This window comes from Oryctolagus cuniculus, chromosome 3 (assembly GCF_051225735.1).
Source record: "Oryctolagus cuniculus isolate XC-2025 breed Fujian yellow rabbit chromosome 3, ASM5122573v1, whole genome shotgun sequence".
In the NCBI taxonomy this organism is placed as follows: Eukaryota; Metazoa; Chordata; class Mammalia; order Lagomorpha; family Leporidae; genus Oryctolagus; species Oryctolagus cuniculus.
This window is the reverse complement of record NC_142869.1, coordinates 124849667-124867276: the sequence shown is the minus strand read 5'-3', so window position 1 is coordinate 124867276 and position 17610 is coordinate 124849667. Positions and strand designations below refer to the sequence as shown.

General features: G+C 41.7%; 1 protein-coding gene across 1 annotated transcript in view; it reads left to right on the top strand.

The window, feature by feature from the left end:
- CNTNAP5 (contactin associated protein family member 5) overlaps positions 1-17610 on the top strand; it is a 991178-nt gene that overhangs the window by 833474 nt on the left and 140094 nt on the right. The window contains exon 17 of the mRNA XM_051848810.3: positions 9666-9884. Coding sequence (XP_051704770.3) covers positions 9666-9884 — 219 coding nt within the window. The remainder of the gene's footprint in view (positions 1-9665; positions 9885-17610) is intronic.

The following is a 17610-nucleotide window of genomic DNA, read 5'->3' as shown; positions in this document are numbered from 1 at the left end:
CATCTCCTGCTCCCTCTCAAATTCCATTCACATCAAGATTCATTTTTAATTACCTTTATATACAGAAGATCAATTTAGTATATATTAAGTAAGGATTTCAACACTTTGCACCCACACAGAAACACAAAGTGTAAAGTATTGTTTGAGTACTAGTTATAGCATTAATTCACATTATACAGCACATTAAGGACAGAGATCCTACATGGGGAGTAATGTATTACAGAATATTTTATATGTAATACAAATTTACATATAGTATATATGTTTTCCCAGAACAAAAAGTACACTAATTTATTTTTTAGATCAATTCTACTTTACATAAAAATGGACAAAAAGCTACATATTGGTATGCTCCAGTGATAATAACATTAAAATTTCTTTTTCTGAGGCTACTTCTGAAGATTTGTTCTTGATTTTGTCAAAATCAATTTTCTACATGTGGTCATGTTCCAATGAGTGTACAGAGTACAGTCTTAATTTCCCCATCTATCTTCTGTCTTAATGACCAAAGAATACTTTCTATTCATTTTAAATTAAAACAATTTCCATGCTGGCACCGTGGCTCACTAGGCTAATCCTCCGCCTTGTGGCGCCGGCACACCGGGTTCTAGTCCCAGTCGGGGCACCGGATTCTGTCCCGGTTGCCCCTCTTCCAGGCCAGCTCTCTGCTGTGGCCAGAGAGTGCAGTGGAGGATGGCCCAAGTGCTTGGGCCCTGCACCCCATGGGAGACCAAGATAAGTACCTGGCTCCTGCCATCGGATCAGCGCGGTGTGCCGGCCGCAGTGCGCAGGCCGCGGTGACCATTGGAGGGTGAACCAATGGCAAAAGGAAGACCTTTCTCTCTGTCTCTCTCTCTCTCACTGTCCACTCTGCCTGTCAAAAAAAAAAAAAAAAACACACAAAAACAAAAACAATTTCCACATGAAGTCACGGACATGCGAATAGGAGACTTTAAATATAAAGATATGTCTGGTAAAGATTCATAAAAATATCATTTTATAGTAAATTCCAAAAATGATAAATTGTCCATGTGCTTGGTTATGATTGGTTCTATAAACTCTCAAATCTCTGCAATTAAAAAAAAAAAGTCTACCAATGTATTTTCTTTTATTTTCTTCTTCTTTTTTTTTTTTGACAGGCAGAGTGGACAGTGAGAGAGACAGAGAGAAAGGTCTTCCTTTTCCATTGGTTCACCCCCCCAGTAGCCGCTGCAGCCGGCACACTGTGCTGATGCGGGTGCAGGGCCCAAGGACTTGGTCCATCCTCCACTGCACTCCCGGGCCACAGCAGAGAGCTGAACTGGAAGAGGGGCAACCGGACAGAATCCAGTGCCCCGACCGGGACTAGAACCCAGTGTGTGGGCACCGCAGGTGGAGGATTAGCCTATTGAGCCGTGGTGCCGGCCCCACTAATGTATTTTCATCAGAAAGCTCATCATACACATTTCTAGTCTGTTAGGTAAAAGCCTAAAAATCCCTAAGGGATTAGAATTCCTTCAGCTCTTTCCCTAACATGCATCCATTCAACAGCAGATCTGAACTAAACAATAATAACACTGAAATTGTGAACAGTGAAAACAGATCTTCAGTTCTTATTCTTGAAAACAGACATACGTATTTAAGTCTATACTTTCAGAAGTAAACAGTATATCTAGAGTTCTCTGTGTTAATGTCCCCCCAAATATATTTATTAAATGATAGGTACTAAACATTCTATTTTAAGAGTTTTTGAATGCATCATTAAAAATTAGCAATAACTTCAGTGTCTGTTTAAGCAGACCAACAAAAATTTTTTTTTTGTAGAAGAATGTATTATCACTGGCATTGCTTAGAATTACTAATTGATGGTGGTAATAAAAGCAGGTGCAGTTTTGGTTACTTTTGCTATTGTTTTTTTGGTCCTCTGCACTCGGTGTATAACTTATTGTTATATACAGGTTGGACTATCCGCCACCTTGCTCTCGTTGCTCATGACCATGAGGACTTAGGCTTACTATTAGATGTTCTATCTCTCTGGTATAACTGGATATTTTCTATTTTTGGATTGATGCAGTTGACCATGCCAGAATAATGATGTGACTGAAAGCATGAAATGTCCTTGAAAGTAGGGTCTGAGCAGCAAAAAATGGAATTTGAGAGTTCCAGAAAGGGAGACATAAGCTCTGGCTGGAGGAGGTGGTGGAGGTATTTGTATAAGTAGCCAGCAAATCAGGATGCAGCTAAGGGTTCCTTTTGCAGTTACAGCACGACGCATACACGGAAGGATATCTTCATAATTGGTAGTTTCACCTCCTTTTACTCCAAGGATGTAGACTATTTATGGGAGGAAGCTCTTGTGGTTTTGGTGTGAAATAAGATCCCTCATACTTAACTCGGCCAGGCTCTAAAACTGTGGAGTTCAGTGCCAACCATTTCATAATACGGATATAATAACCTCAATGTAAATTTAATAAAAATCAGGCCCCACGGCTTTCTGATTCATTAAAGCAGTGGCGAATGTCACGCTATATTATCACAAGGTAATGAGTGATGATTTAGTGTTAATTACATATCAATGTACAATTTGTTTGTACTTTGTCATACTGCATTTTGCCCTTTGACTTGTCCAAAAAAAAAGGTGTTTTTGATGTAAGTTGGTATTAAATTTAACAATAAATTAAAATCCATGGATGCCAAATTGGTGAAAGCTTTTTTTCAAATCAACAAGATTTCCTATATTAAAAAAATTGCAGGAGCCAAAATTTGTATTTTCTCTTTTTTTAATTAATATTTAAAAAGGAACATGCCCAAACTGGAGGAAAATTTTGTATTTCTTACTTTTTAGAAATAAAGCTACATTTGTGGTTTGCATTTTAGGCAGATGGGATTTGTACCCTAAAGCATCCATTGCAAGAAATCTCTACAGACCAGCTACTTGGGGAGGAAATGGCCTTTTACCAGATGCGGTGGCTCAGAATAGATTTCACTCCCATTCCCAAGGGTGCTCCCTGTAACTATCTGAGCAGCAGCTTCCAAGGTTGATCTATCCAAATTGTTGGCAGGGAACAGCAGGTTTCCATGAAATTTTCAGCCCATTCCCTTCTGGATCACATCTAAGGATGACATTTGAATTGTGACTCTTTGCGATTAGTCTGTGGTCTATGAAGAGGAAGACACTTGACTCTTTACTCAAGTATCAGTATTTTAGATGGGACCGTGAAAGAAAAAAAGAGACTATTTGGACAATGGCTGTGCAGTCACTGGTATCTCAAGTCAGTGTGGCACAGTGGGAACATCTTAGTTATACATAGAACCCAGTGTGGAGTTAGATTTAGGCTCTTCTGTGTTGATCTGTGAGATCCTCTGGAAACCCCTGCAGTACTTACTTGTGCAATATGACAGTGGTGACATCTAGATGCCAACAAGATATGTTTGACTGCTAGTAACAAAAAACCCAATCTGAACTGGCAGATAGGATGATAGGAATATGTAGTTGCTGAGGCAGGTGGCTAAATCCGCAGGACATGGGCTGGATGGGTTTAGAAGTGGAGCAACGTTATTGGTGGCCTGAGTGTTTTTTCTTTCTGTTCTGACATCTTAAGTGCTTCTTTAGTCCAAGGCTAGCCCTTGCTTGTGGGAGAGCTATAGCCATGGATGAAAAATCACCTCTTTCCCAGATGATTTCCCAACCAACTCTCTGATAAACAAATCATCTGAGCCCCTGTGAATCAATGGCCAGGACAGTAAAGACTGCAGATTGGATTCATGTCAGGGCCACTTCAGTGCTTGGGAATGGGGCTGGCTTTCTCTAAAACCCAAATGAGAAGTTAAAGAAGGGTAGCTTCCAGGGCCAGTGCTGTGGCACAGTGGGTTAAAGCCCTGGCCTGAAGCACCAGCATCCCATGTGGGTGCCAATTCTAGTCCTGACTGCTCCTCTTCTGATCCAGCTCTCTACTATGGCCTGGGATAGCAGTAGAAGATGGCCCAAGTGCTTGGGCCCCTGCACCTGGAAGACCCAGAAGAAGGTCCTGGCTCCTGGCTTCAGATCAGCGCAGCTCCGACCATTATGGCCATCTGGGGAGTGAACCCAGTGGATGGATGACATCTCTCTCTCTGGCTCTACCTCTCTCTGTAACTCTGTCTTTCAAAGAAATAAAATAATTCTTTTTTTTTTTTTAAAGGGGGTAGTTTTCCAAACAGACTTTAGATTTAGTCGGAAAGATGGTGGCAGTCATAAGGAAAAGTTGCAATTTGCTGAAGGTTTGGGTAACTAGGAAGTAGTTATTCTTTTTTTTTTTAGTACATGAAAGTTACTAGTTTTTAGGTACAGTTATAATCCTAGTACTATTTGTGAGCTAAAGCAGGATATATCATTATGCTATTCTTTAAGTGATTGAGATTTAATCTTTCCATTTCTTATTCTAATGTCCTTGCTGCTTCCTAATAATATTAGTTCAAATGGGCTCTTTAATCCATCTCAACATGAATTAGGCAGAGACAAAAACAGACATTTCCTGAGTTGTTTGGTGAAATATATATATATATATATAGAGAGAGAGAGAGAGAGAGAGAGAGAGATTTAATTTTTGGATTTCAGAGGTATCATATTCAGGATATTACCAAATATGTTATTAACCTGAAGATATTATAGTCAGAACCTCAGAGAATAGTGAAAATTAATGCTAATTATAAGTACATTTTTGCTGAGTTACTGAGTGATTAGGTTGATTAGACTCTGCATTAAATTCCTCAAGTTTATTTTCTCTTCTTGTTTTCAAACAATCCTGTGACTATTCTATATGCAATATGATTCTCAGTGTTCAACTCATCTTCAAGTGTGCGAGTGATGAGCCCAAGTTCACAGCCTGGGAAGGGCTGGAATCCAGGTTCAGTCAGACCTCTCTGCTACCTGGAATGACGTCCTATTCTGCTTTGCAGTGTTGCTTCAGGAATCAAAAAAGTGAAGACTCAAGAGGCCATAGTATTATTTTTTCCAGGTGATCAGGCATAGGACATTCAGGAAGCTCCTCCGATTTTGTGCAGGACTGTTTTTCCTTCTGGAAGTAGAAGCCATAGCTACCAGTTGATCCTTGAAGAATCCATATCCATAAAAAAGTATAATGATTTCATTTAGTTTATATATCTCATTTTACAGATGAACACATGGAAGGTCAGAGAGGTTAATTTGCTATGTGTAGTCTTTGACACTCTTTTTCTTTAGATTAATCATTTAGGTTTATTTATTTGAATGGCAGAGATAGATAAAGAGACAGACACAGAACAAGATCTTTTACTCGCTGATTCACTCCCCAAATGACCACAATATCCAGGACTGGTCCAGGCCAAAAGCAGGAGGTTGGAACTCAGTCTGGATCTCCCATGTGGGTAGCAGGGAGCCAAGTACTTGAGACATCACTTCTGCAACTTAGAGTGTGCACTAGCAGGGAGCTAGGTTCGGAAGCAGAAGGACTCAAACCCTGGGCACTCCCATGTAAGATGTGGGCAATCTAACTGGCATTTTAACTGCTGAGCCAACTGCCTGTTCCAGACCTTGGAACTCTATTTGCTCACTGGGCCCTGAGATTTTTCCATGCTGATCTGGGGTTGAGGTTGAAGACACAAAAATGCAAATTTTGTATGCTTTTCCTAGAACTCAGGGCTGAGTACTGGAAGCAGCGCTGAGGCGGCATGGAGAGTGTTCCCCCATAGGTATGATGGTTCACTCTTCTTGCCAGGGCCATTGAGGAACATTATCCAGGAGCCTTTCCTTAGAAGGTTCCTTCTCATCTTCTAGGAGTGCCTGGTAGACACTCTGTTAGTAGGGTGACAACCTGCTTTTCTTGGTCAGTGTTCTCAAAATCAAACTGTGAGCTCATTTTGCTTCATTCATCTCTGAATTCTCATACCCCAGCCTAGGACTTTGCTCTAATAAAATAAAACTCATTCATTAAAAAAGCAAAATATGAAACATTTTCTATGATTTATTTATTTATTTATTTGAAAGGCAGGGTTAGAGAGAAGTAGAGGCAGAGACAGAGAGAGAGAGAAAGAGATATATTCCATCCACTGGTTCACTCCCCAATTGGCCACAACAGCCAGTGCTGAGCCAATCTGAAGCCAGAAACCAGGAGCCAGGAGCTTCCTCTGGGTTTCCCATGTGGATGCAGGGCCCAAGTACTTGGGTCATCTTCTGCTGCTTTACTACGTGCATTAGCAAGGAGATGGATCGGAAGTGGAACAGCCAGGACTTGAAAGGGCACCCATGTGGGAAGTCAGTGCCATTAGTGGCAGCTTTACCTGCTACACCATGGTGCTGGCTTCAAAACATGAAACATTGAAAGCTAAGCTGACTCCTTAGCTTTATCTTGATCCATGAAGCAATAGCTACAGAGAAGGTATTCATCAATACTTGGGAGCAGGGGAGGCCTGGTGATGAGCTCAAGACCAACCTGATGCTTTCACAGAGCCTCCTGCCTCCCTGTCCAGAACCACTGGGCTATGTCTGCCTCTCCAGTAGGTGGGATCTGGCTTAGGTTTGCCTCACATGCCTCACCACAAAGTCACCAGCCCATGTTGGATATATCATTCATTCACTCAGCTTTTCCATTCAATTATTTCCAGGCATCCATATTATATATTCTATCTTTGCCCAGGGACACTACACTGGTGTCAAGAATTTGTCACAGGAAGAGCTGTTTACACAGTGAGTTTTAGGTAGGTGTTTGGTGTACAGGCTGTGAAAATACTAGCTAAAATGCCACACCCTCTATTACACTCAGTGGATTTCAGACCTGGCTCTACTTCTGATTCCAGCTTCCTGCTAATGCGCAACCTGGAACACAGCAGATGATGACACCAGTGATAGGTCCCTGCCACCTGCATGGGAGACCTGGATGACATTCCTAACTCTGGCCTGGCCCAGACCAGTTGATATGGCCATTTGGATAGGGGACCAGCAAATGGGAGCTCCCTGTCCCTTCCCGTCTCTAGAATAAATAAATAAATTTGAAAAATAAGAAAATGACTCTGCATTTATTGAACAATTAAAAATGAGCTCTGGAGACACAGTACCTGAGTTTAAATTGACTCCATCCTCTCCCCACTGGAGCTTGTTAAGTTTCCTCTACCTTGATTCTCTCACTTGTAAAATAGTACCTGTCTCAGAAAGTTGTAATGAGGCATCAGTGGGTTGATTCATGAAAAAATGTTTATGTTCAGTCATGAAAAGTACACAGTTCATAGTAGGCACTCAACACATATGAAGTGCTTGTGAGATATCCTAGAAATGCTCATAGAAAATTTATATTATGAAAAAACTATGCATGATTTAAAAATACCTTTGCATAAAAATAAAAATATCTGTTAATTCTATTTTCCATGAATAATTTGAAGTACCCTTATATTATTGAATTTCACTGATTCCCCTTTAATTCTAGGAGGAAGGAAAAGACATTAAATGTTAAAGTCTTTAAAACTTACTTGAATAAATTTAAATAATAAGTTAAAAAGAATTTCCAACTAAGTTCATATCTTTGTATACATCTGAAAATATCTAAAGCAGATTGCACAATTGCATTTCATATGTGCTGTATGACAATATTTCATCAAACAAAAGCTTGGATGAGTGAGAGCTTCCTATATAGAAGGGACAGTAATAGGTGCTGGGTGTATAATAAATGAACCTGTTTGTACAGAGTTTGCAGACTTGTGGGGGAGACAGACAGTAAACAAATCGTCAGACACCAGGGTATCTATGCTCAGTGGAACTTAACATCCACAGCAGCTGCTTTGCAGAAAGCCATTTAGCAAACCTTGAATGTTCCCCTCCCAGATTCTCACTAATTGTTCCCTGCTTTCTATAGGGAGAAATAAATGTAGCATCAGTCATATAGCAGTGTTTGGCTGCAAGATTCTATTGGTGGTCTGAATAAGAAACATGGACCAACTCAAAGGGCCACTTTCACTCTTATTTAGTCCTTCAGTTGTTTGTCCCCCAATGCATGTCCCTTTAATGCAGAGTTTGTAAGCCAAAGCCAATGTAACTGGGATAGCAAACCATGTGGCATGATAATAACAATAGCTATGACTCATTGAACACATATACTACCTGTGAGGCAGAATTCTAAGAACTTTATCAGAACTAATGTATAAACAACCTGATACAAACAAATACTGTTTGTATTCCCAATTTATAGATGAGAAAACTGAGGCATGGTGAGATTTTTAAAATGTGTCTTAAGTCACAAAGGCTCCAGGATTCACATTCCATGTTTTTCACCACTTATCTCACAGCTTCTCCTTAGGGTGAGGGTTCACCAGCAAGGGAAGTGATTCAAGCTCTCAGAGTTCCCTGAAATTCTGCATGTGGAGGTTTTCTATCTGGAGACTGGCTTCTGACAGGTTGTAAAGGCGGGGATGGAGGAGTCCAGGGTGATGCTTGGGCTTTGACGTCTCTGATACTTGAGGTCCTGTGGTTGATGACTTAGTAAGCCAAATACCCATTTCCTGACTGGGGGAGAGGAAGGAGGGGAACATCACAAGGTGCTTAGAAGGGAAAGAAGGTCTGTCTCTGGTTACTTGTAGGTGACCAACTTGCCAGTCACAATGGATAATTAACTCACCACTTCTTTCACATTTTGAACACTCTTGTGTGACAATGGAACCTGGAAGTTAACAGATACTGTAAGGGAGCAAAAGGGTGTAGAGCTGTGCCTTTGGACTCAACTTTTACTTAGGATATAGGAAATTTTGAACAAACTATTTCCCTAGACTCGAGTTTTCTCACTCATAAAATAGGGATAATGATTCTTTTCTCATAGGGTCATTTTGAGGATTAAAATAAGAGAATCCACTGTCAGTATTTAGCATAGTGTCTGGCATAGAAGTCATTGTACCCACTGTGCTGCCTCTTCCATCTGTCTCTCTTGATGATTGTGTCACTGTCTCCACCATCATGGTTACCACTGTCATCACTGTCGCTACTACCACATCACCACCATCACTATCTACTATCTCCACCCCTGCCACCACCCTCATGACCACCACCATCATCATCATGCCTCATCATCAGCATTATTCCTCCATTCAATTGCTACCCAGCTTCTCTGATACACAGATTATTATAGAGAGGCAGAGTCAGTTATGATAGGATTCCAGGGTAAAGGCAAGAGTCTTGGATTTGAATTTTAGTACTGCCACTTGCACCTTAGATAAGACAGTTGAACTTTCTGAGCTACATTTTTATTCCTGTTATTTATTTGAATGGCATGAATGCTTGTTAACATGTGTATTTATGAGATACCTTAGAGGAGGGCACTGAATCTCCCAGGACGTGAGTCTCTTCCTTACAGGAATGGAGCTGTCTAGCTGGCTTCTGGATTAAAGATATTCAAGACAGCTGCAGACAGAGTAGACACAAAACACCCAGACTCTCAGTAATTATGTCTCAGGTCCCTATCCTGTTTCCTGAATTTGAGCAGTAAGAACCAATTGGAGAGCTAGTTAGCTGTTCATTGGCTGTTACTGGTTAGTGGTGATTTCAATGAGGCAGGGATTTTATGGGAAGTTCCCTGCTACATTGATATGCACTTACAATGGTTTCTCTCACCCATTCAGGAAATGCTTGTGTCTTCAACACACTGGTGACTCCCTTCATCCTTCTTCCTGTTTCCCTTTATTGATTTCAGCTTCTTCCGAGATCACCTTTGCCATTGACGTTGGGAATGGCCCCATTGAGCTCATCGTCCAGTCTCCCTCTATTCTGAACGACAACCAGTGGCACTATGTCCGGGCTGAGAGGAACCTCAAGGAGACCTCACTGCAGGTGGACAACCTCCCCAGGAGCTCCAGGGAGAACACAGAGGAGGGCCACTTCCGACTGCAGCTCAACAGCCAGTTGTTTGTAGGTAGGAGACATCTTAAGGCACCCTTTCTGCAAATAACCCTACAAGACCACAGTGTGGGTACAAGGAAAAGTACCCTTGTATTTTAGACCTGGGGTCTGATGAAATACATCATAAAGCACTTATAACCATAAATATAATTCTACCGTTTCTTTCATTCACCTCAGCTGATTTCAGTTGATCTCAGGCTCTTTTTATGTTTTTCCTTCTTGTGAATATTATCTTCAGATGTTTGGGCACTGCTATGGATGTTCATCATTAAAGTAAATAGCTACTCTTAGGAAAAGGATGTCTCCACCCTTCATGCCCAGGAGGTGTAGAACCCAAGTGAGTAGGCTGTTTTCCCAGTGATTCCTGGCTGCTGATAATCATTGATGACAGCCTGATGGGCCATCTCAAAGGGAGTCCACTCACTATAATATGGAAGAATTATTCCTCTTTACACTAGGAACTTCTGTGATGTTTCCTGAAACCGCCCCTCTTGGTTGACTGACTTAGTTGACTTCCCTTGTATGGAAAAGCAGCCCTGGCCCCTTGGCAAATGTGTCTCTGATGCCCGTACCTTCCATGAGACTGGGAGTCAGTCTGTGACACCTTATTCATGTGAGCTCACAGCTACTGATGGTAGTGGGACTGGAAGGATTCAAATATAATCCTGAGTCCTTCTTCATTCCATAAATAGTCATTGAGCTGCTAAAACAGATCAGGCACCATGTTGGATGAGGAGAATTGACAGGTGGATTGAGAGAGACACTGGTTTTAAAGAAGCTGTTGGTATGTTTCTGTGTGTGTGTGTGTGTGTGTGTGCATAACACAGAAGAAGGCAGGGGTTTGGGATAAGGGTTCTCTCTTCAGGGCTTGAGCCTTCACTCCATTAAAATTTACACTTCATTTCTCTTCTCATAATTACTGCCTTTTGTTAAGCATGAGGGAGTGTGTGTGGAGGGGGAGAGAGAGGATAGAGGTGGGGGAAAGAGAGAGAGAGAGAGAGAGAATTTCATTCACCTTAGTCCAGGTAGTTTCCTGGATACATTTTGAGGGACCTCAAAGAGCCCATGGGAAATGCATTTAGAAGATATGTTTATTCTGGCGCACAAATTTGAAAACTCTGAAGTGTTCTTTTCATAATGTGCAGTTCCCATAAACTTTGTGAAGACATCTCATATGGGGTCAGCTGTATAGCTGTAATCAGGAAAGGATTTCTTGAAGGCGGGGAAAAGGGCTTGTCACACTTTGCAATACAAAATAGAGCTTTCAAGTCAGAATGCTGTGAACTGTCAAAACCAAGAGTATGCTCTCATCTAAAACTTGAAGCTCAGGTGCTGAGCACAGGGATGTAAATAAGTGACAGTTTGTTAGTCTACCTGGATTTCAGTGTCTTTCTTTATTTGTCTACATGTTTATATTCTTACCAATTTCTCTACTACATAGATTTACTGATAGTAGTAAATTGAGCATTTCCTTTTCCTTTAATATTTTATTTATTTGAAACAGACAGAAAATCACAAATGACACAGAGAGATCTCCTATCTGCTAATTCACGCCTACATGAGCTGAGCCTGGGCCAAGCTGAAACCAGGAACTAAGTTACCCAAGTGGGTGTTAGAGACCCAAGTACTTAAGCTGTCACCTGCTATATCATATGGTGTGCCTTTTTTTTTACCTTCTTCCTTTAAATTTCAATTTGTGCAACTATTAACTCTGAGCTAAATAGTCACTAAAACCATACCAGCTGCAGTGGCAGGTCAGTCTAGCAGTTAAGACACCTGCATCCTACAGTAGAGTGCCTGGGTTCAATTCCAAGCTTTGGATCCTGACTCTAGCTTCCTGCTGATGCAGACTCTGGGAGGCAGCACTGAAGGTTCAAGTCATTAGGTCTCTGCCTCCCATGTGGGAGACTTGGGTTGCATTCCCTGCTCCCAGCTTTGAATCTGTTCAGCTTCTGCCATTGTGTGCATTTGAGAAGTGAAACAGTAGATGAAAGAGTGTGCTCTCTCTCTCTTGCTCTCACTCTCTCTCTCCCTCCCTCCCTTCCTCCTGGTCCCTCTCAAATAGAGGAATAACATTAGAAAAACCAAGCAAAATATATCAGCTGAAAGAAAAGAAGTGACAGCATGTGATGATGTCATAATCTTTCTTCTCAACGTGACCGTACTACTTTCTTCATATGTCATATTTTTCTTATCCAGAAGCTAAGATTTAAGTGATTAAAAACATTTCATGATTGCAGTCATTTGCTTAATTAATAACCCATGTGAGTGATATGATTTACTGTTAAAAATATTTTTTAGAATTTATAGTGCTGTTTTAATTCTATTTAAGCATCACATTTTATTTCTCTGAGGAAGTTTGGTCATTATCAAGATTTAATATCTTTTTGGTGGAATCAATTCAAGTATTTTGTAATTTTCATAAATTATATAGCATAGCAAAGTTGAATTTATCTCCAGACAGTATTTATGAATCTTTCTGGTTGAAAGGTGAATTTAAAGATGGAATAGTTTTTTTTTTTTTACCCTCTCATGCAAATTTCATGTGGCTCTGAAATTATCATATGGACTGATTTTGTGATAAACTTTGTGCATATCAAAAGGGAGAGGATGCAGCTGTGTTTCCTGGTAGGCTTTCACCTCCAGATGCATCAGGGAAATCCAGAACAAGTGCAGTGAGCTGTCAGAGCATGTCAGTGGGTCTGGAGGAGGTGTCTTGCCGGGGCTGGGGCCAAAGCCATCAGTGACAAGAGCACCTGCGTTTATTACACTTCTCTCCAATACATCTCACCTCGGATGTTGCTCTGCTTTATTGAATTTGGCCTAATGTACTTGAGGAAGAGCAAATGCTGCTGGAGGTCATTTTAGTCTGTTGGTTTGCATTTTTTTGTTCAGTATTTAGCGGTATGCCGATTTAGAAATGTCAGGTGGCTAAGGCGGCTGAAGCAACAACACTGCACGTTGTGTCATTCCATCACTCCCCAGATAAACAAGCTCTGCTTAGTTATAGTATCTAAAATAAAGAATTGCACTCTCAGCCATTAGGAAATTTGATGCACTGGGTATTTATATGAGGGGGGGTTCAAAAAGTTAATGGAAACATGGAAATTAAAAAAAAATTTATTTTGGTCACAAGAAAATTTTGAAATCCGTGCATAGTTTGTTTTTAATGCACGTTTTCATGCACTTTCTGGAGACATTATCATATGCACAAGTTACTTTTTAAGATTTTTTTTTTTTAGAAAAGCAGAGAGGGAGGGGGGAAGAGAGAGAGAGTGAGTGAAGGATCTTCCCTCCACTGGTTCATTCCCCAAATGATCCCAACAGCCATGACTGGACCAGTCCAAAGCCAGGAGCCAGGAACTCCAACCTAGTATCTCATAGGGGTGGCAGGACCCCAAGCAACTGGACCATCTTTTGCTGTTTTCCCAGGCACATTGGCAGGAAGCTTGATTAGAAGTGGAGCAGCCAGGACTTGAAACAATACTCTGATAGAAGATGCTGCATTATGATGTTGGTCCCTAAGCTTGTCTTCTGATTCCATTTTCCATGAATATTTTTAAGTACCCTCATATTTGTTATTCAGGAAAACATGTCATTAATGTAGACATTTTTACTGGGGCAGACTCAGTGAGCCATTACTTAAATATAAATGTGGATATGTCTGTTGACATGTCTTTGGCCACAGAAGGATTGTTCCATCAAAATAGAGCATCACTGAGCATTGCATTCACTGATACCCACTGCTGCAGGTGTGTGTGCCTCCTAAGTAACAAACACACAGGCTGCACTCTACAGATTAGCATGCCCCTTCCACACTGCCCCCTCATTGGCTTGTGACTGGTTAAAGTGCTGATCCCTGAGAGAATGCTTGGTGCTTGATTCCTAGAATCAGTGTTGCAATGTCATATTGTGAATTAGCAACATGTGCAACCATGTAGTTGCACTGGTGACATTTGCTCAACAGAAGAGGAGAAACCTCACAGCACACAGCTATGGAAATGTATGGGGCAAGCACGTGCCATTCCCAACATCAGACCATTGATAGCATTGCCCCTTCTCCCTGCTGCCATGTCCATCCATCTGAGGATGTGGCAAGAGAAAAGCAAGAGTCTCTGTGCATTGTATAATGTGAAATGAAGTGATCTGTGTGGACCCTGGTGGAAATTCAGTAGCCTATGTGCAATACCGTCTAGATCCACAGAATGGAAATAGAAAGTCTGATAGATGATCTTTCCAGCCTTAAAGATATTTTACCTGCATGTACATATTATGTGTGACAATTACATTTATTTTCATGCCTAATGTCTTTTCCCCAGATCCGACATAACATCTTTCCAAATAAACTGCAATTACACAGGGGAAATCTTGTGAAGATGTGGGCTTGTGAAACTAATTTTTAGAACTTTATTTACTTCTTTTATTTTTTTCTGTCATGGGCCCACCCCCCACCTAGCCCCACCCCCAGCCAAACCTGTTCTGTTTGTATCAAAATAAACTGAAGTTACTGCAGACTTCCAATCTGCTGGGAAAACACTACATCAACTTGATCACTCATAAAATTTGAAGATATCAGCCACCACCACCAAAAATGTCTGCTCCTGTTCATAAGCTGGTAGGAAACTGGCATTCCTGATCTCAGGGGAAGCACATCAAACTCAGCACTGCCAGTAGCAAGGCCAGACAGACTTAGCACACACATGAATTTTGTGCTCTGGCACTTCATAAACTCATGATCCGTGGCATAGGTAGCCACACACACAGGTGCACCACCACAGTCTTCTCACGGAATAGAGACTTAGAATTTATCCATGTCCATGCCCTCCTGAAGGATTTTCCTGACACAGAGCTTTCCACTTGAACAGCTATCCCATAATATATCTCATAGCATAGTAGGAGGTATATATCCTTTCCACAATTATAAAGTGATTGGAAAATCATCTCCTATATTTAGTACCTGAAGCCATAGTATATGGAGGCTGATACTTATTATTACATCAATGGCAAAGCACAGACAGAAAGGTAATGCCTTTTAACATTACATGCATTTCTGATTATCAGGCCTAATTTGTCAAGTAAGTTTATTGTTTCAATGTCAAATAATATTTTGATCATTTTTTCTTAGGAAAAAAATCAAACATGTGACTTCTAATGTTCCCCATAAAAGTTATTTATGGGAAATTGTTCTGATTTATTTTTGAGACAAGCAGCAGACCTGAAGGCTCCAGCAGGCAGGTCCCATGAGTGTCTCCATCCAGTTGATATGTAATAAACACCTGGAAGTGTCACTCAGTGAGCGCTTCTCCCATGAAAACAGATGATGAAGGACCACCTGGCTCCTCGTGAGTTTTCCTTTCCTGCTCTGTGAAATCAGATCTTTATAGCTCCAAAATTGTTTGAAGGAACATTGGTGCTAGTTTATATTCAAGGCGGGGAAGAGCAAAATCACCCATTCAGCAAAATCATGTCTCTTCTTGGAGAAGCTGAGAGTTGGACGCCTTTAATACATCCCCATTGCCCCTTATAGTGTTTTCTGCCTCCCTCATATTCAAGCAAAGTTTCTGAAATGTTTATTTACAACTTTGCCTACCTCAGTTGAAGCTCATTTCATCGTATACTGGTCTCTGTTGGGTTGATAATGGGCAATTGAAGCAGAATAGTTTTCTTCTTTGTTTGGATTTTTTTTCTATTGGCGAAATGCATCAATAGTGATACTGTCTTCCTTGTTTCTTTTCAAAAAATATTAACATTAAGAGAACAGATTCCATGTATTTCATAGGTACAGTTCTGTCTTTATTTTTTAAAAGATTATTTATTTATTTATTTGACAGATAGAGTTACAGAGAGAGAGAGAGAGAGGTCTTCCTTCCGTTGGTTTGCCCCCCAAATGCCCGCCTTGGCCGGTGCTGTGCTGATCCGAAGCCAGGAGCCAAATGCTTCCTCCTGGTCTCTCATGCGGGTGCAGGGCCCAAGCACTTGGGCCATCCTCCTCTGCACTCCTGGGCCACAGCAGAGAGCTGGACTGGAAGAGGAGCAACCGGGACAGAATCCGGCACCCCAACCGGGACTAGAACCTGGAGTACCGGCGCCGCAGGTGGAGGATTAGCCTAGTGAGCCAAGGCACTGGGCCTGTCTTTATTTTTTTTTTTAACAAATTTATTTATTTATTTGAAAAGCAAAGAGAGTGAGATAGAGTGAAAGCCATCTTCTCTTCCATGATTCATTTCCCAAATGCCTGCAGAAGCCAAGACAGGGCTGGGCCAATGCCAGAACTCTATGTGGGACTCTCACATAGATGGAAGAGACCTAAGCAGATAGGCCTTCTTCAACTGCTTTCCCAGGCATATTAGCAGGGAGCTGAACTGGAAGCAGAGCAGTCAAGTGCAAGTGGCTGCCTAGCCAGCTGTGCCCTAATACCCACTCCAACCATCTTTTAAAGGGGGAAGTACAATATGACATCATTTTTCCCATGCATCCCAGAGAGAGTGGCCCTGAGAGTTACACCACTTGGGAACGCCACGTTAGAAGCAGTGATTTGATTCTCCCAGCACTTCCAGTTGTCAACATTTATAACTCAGGAAACAAAATTATGGCAGTATCGTTGATGTGGCATTGGAATCCTAATTGTTAGAGAAGACACACAACCCCGATCATTCTGGAAAAGGAAGCAGTATTCCCTGAAAATTCCAGGGCCTGATCTGAGGGACAGGAGACTACAGGAAGCTGTTTGTGTCTTTCCCAAAGCCCAGGTGCCACTGAGCTAAAGTGACAGGGTGGTGGTGCTGAGCAGCCACAGAGGAAGTTCTGGTTCTCTGGAAGAAAACTCACCCAGGCACACTGATGCTGTGATGCTCCTTAAAGCCTGATGAACTGGTTTTGATTTCTCTGGGACTCTGGCTATAAACAGGAAGGGTCATAGAAGGAGGTGAGAACTCTCTTGAGCAGAGAGAATATCAAAACCTTCCCCCAATTATTGTTGGTAGATTCCCACTCTGTTCTCATCCTGTTAACAAGTTTCCTCTTATCCTGGGAGAATGGGACTTGAATACAAAGTCACTTCAGCAGGAAGGCAATTTTGTCAAAGAGGAGTAAGAAGAGTGCAGTCTTAATTTAACTTCCAAGTCCATCTCCAGAGTCTTAGGCTAAAGAGCAAAGATCGTCCCTCAGGTCCTGTCTTCTGTGTGTAGAGGGACTGAGCAATCTACACTCCACACAAGCACTGGCTGCCCAGGTCCACCTGCTAGGAAGGACTCGATGTGCCGTAGCTGGGAGTGCTCCTGTTGGTCAGCTTTCACCTGCCTGCTCCTTCAGGACCTGCTGAGCTGCAGAGAAACGTTGACTGAGGGCGTTTCCTTCTCAGAGGGATCCACATTCCGTGACTGACAGCAGCAAAACACGTGGGCATTTCCCCAAAGGGAAACGTCCTTGATCAGTTACAGCAGCTCTGGGGCTGTGCGAGGCCAGTACAGTATCTGTTTGTACTTCCTCTCCCTTCAGTTCATAGGTGCTGTTCCCAAGGACTACTTGTAAAAACAGTCTCTGCTCTAACTCCATCTCAGTGCATGCTTGTTGAAGAATCCAACACACCCATTAATACTTGATGGTGAAGCCCTGATGACCACCTCTCTTCCCTCTAGTGGTTTCCTTGGAGGCAGGTGTCATGTCTCATGTATCTTCACCCCCTCTGGGCCTACTGCAACAGGTTCTCTGCTATTATTAGTGTAGTGAGTTTTCAACCA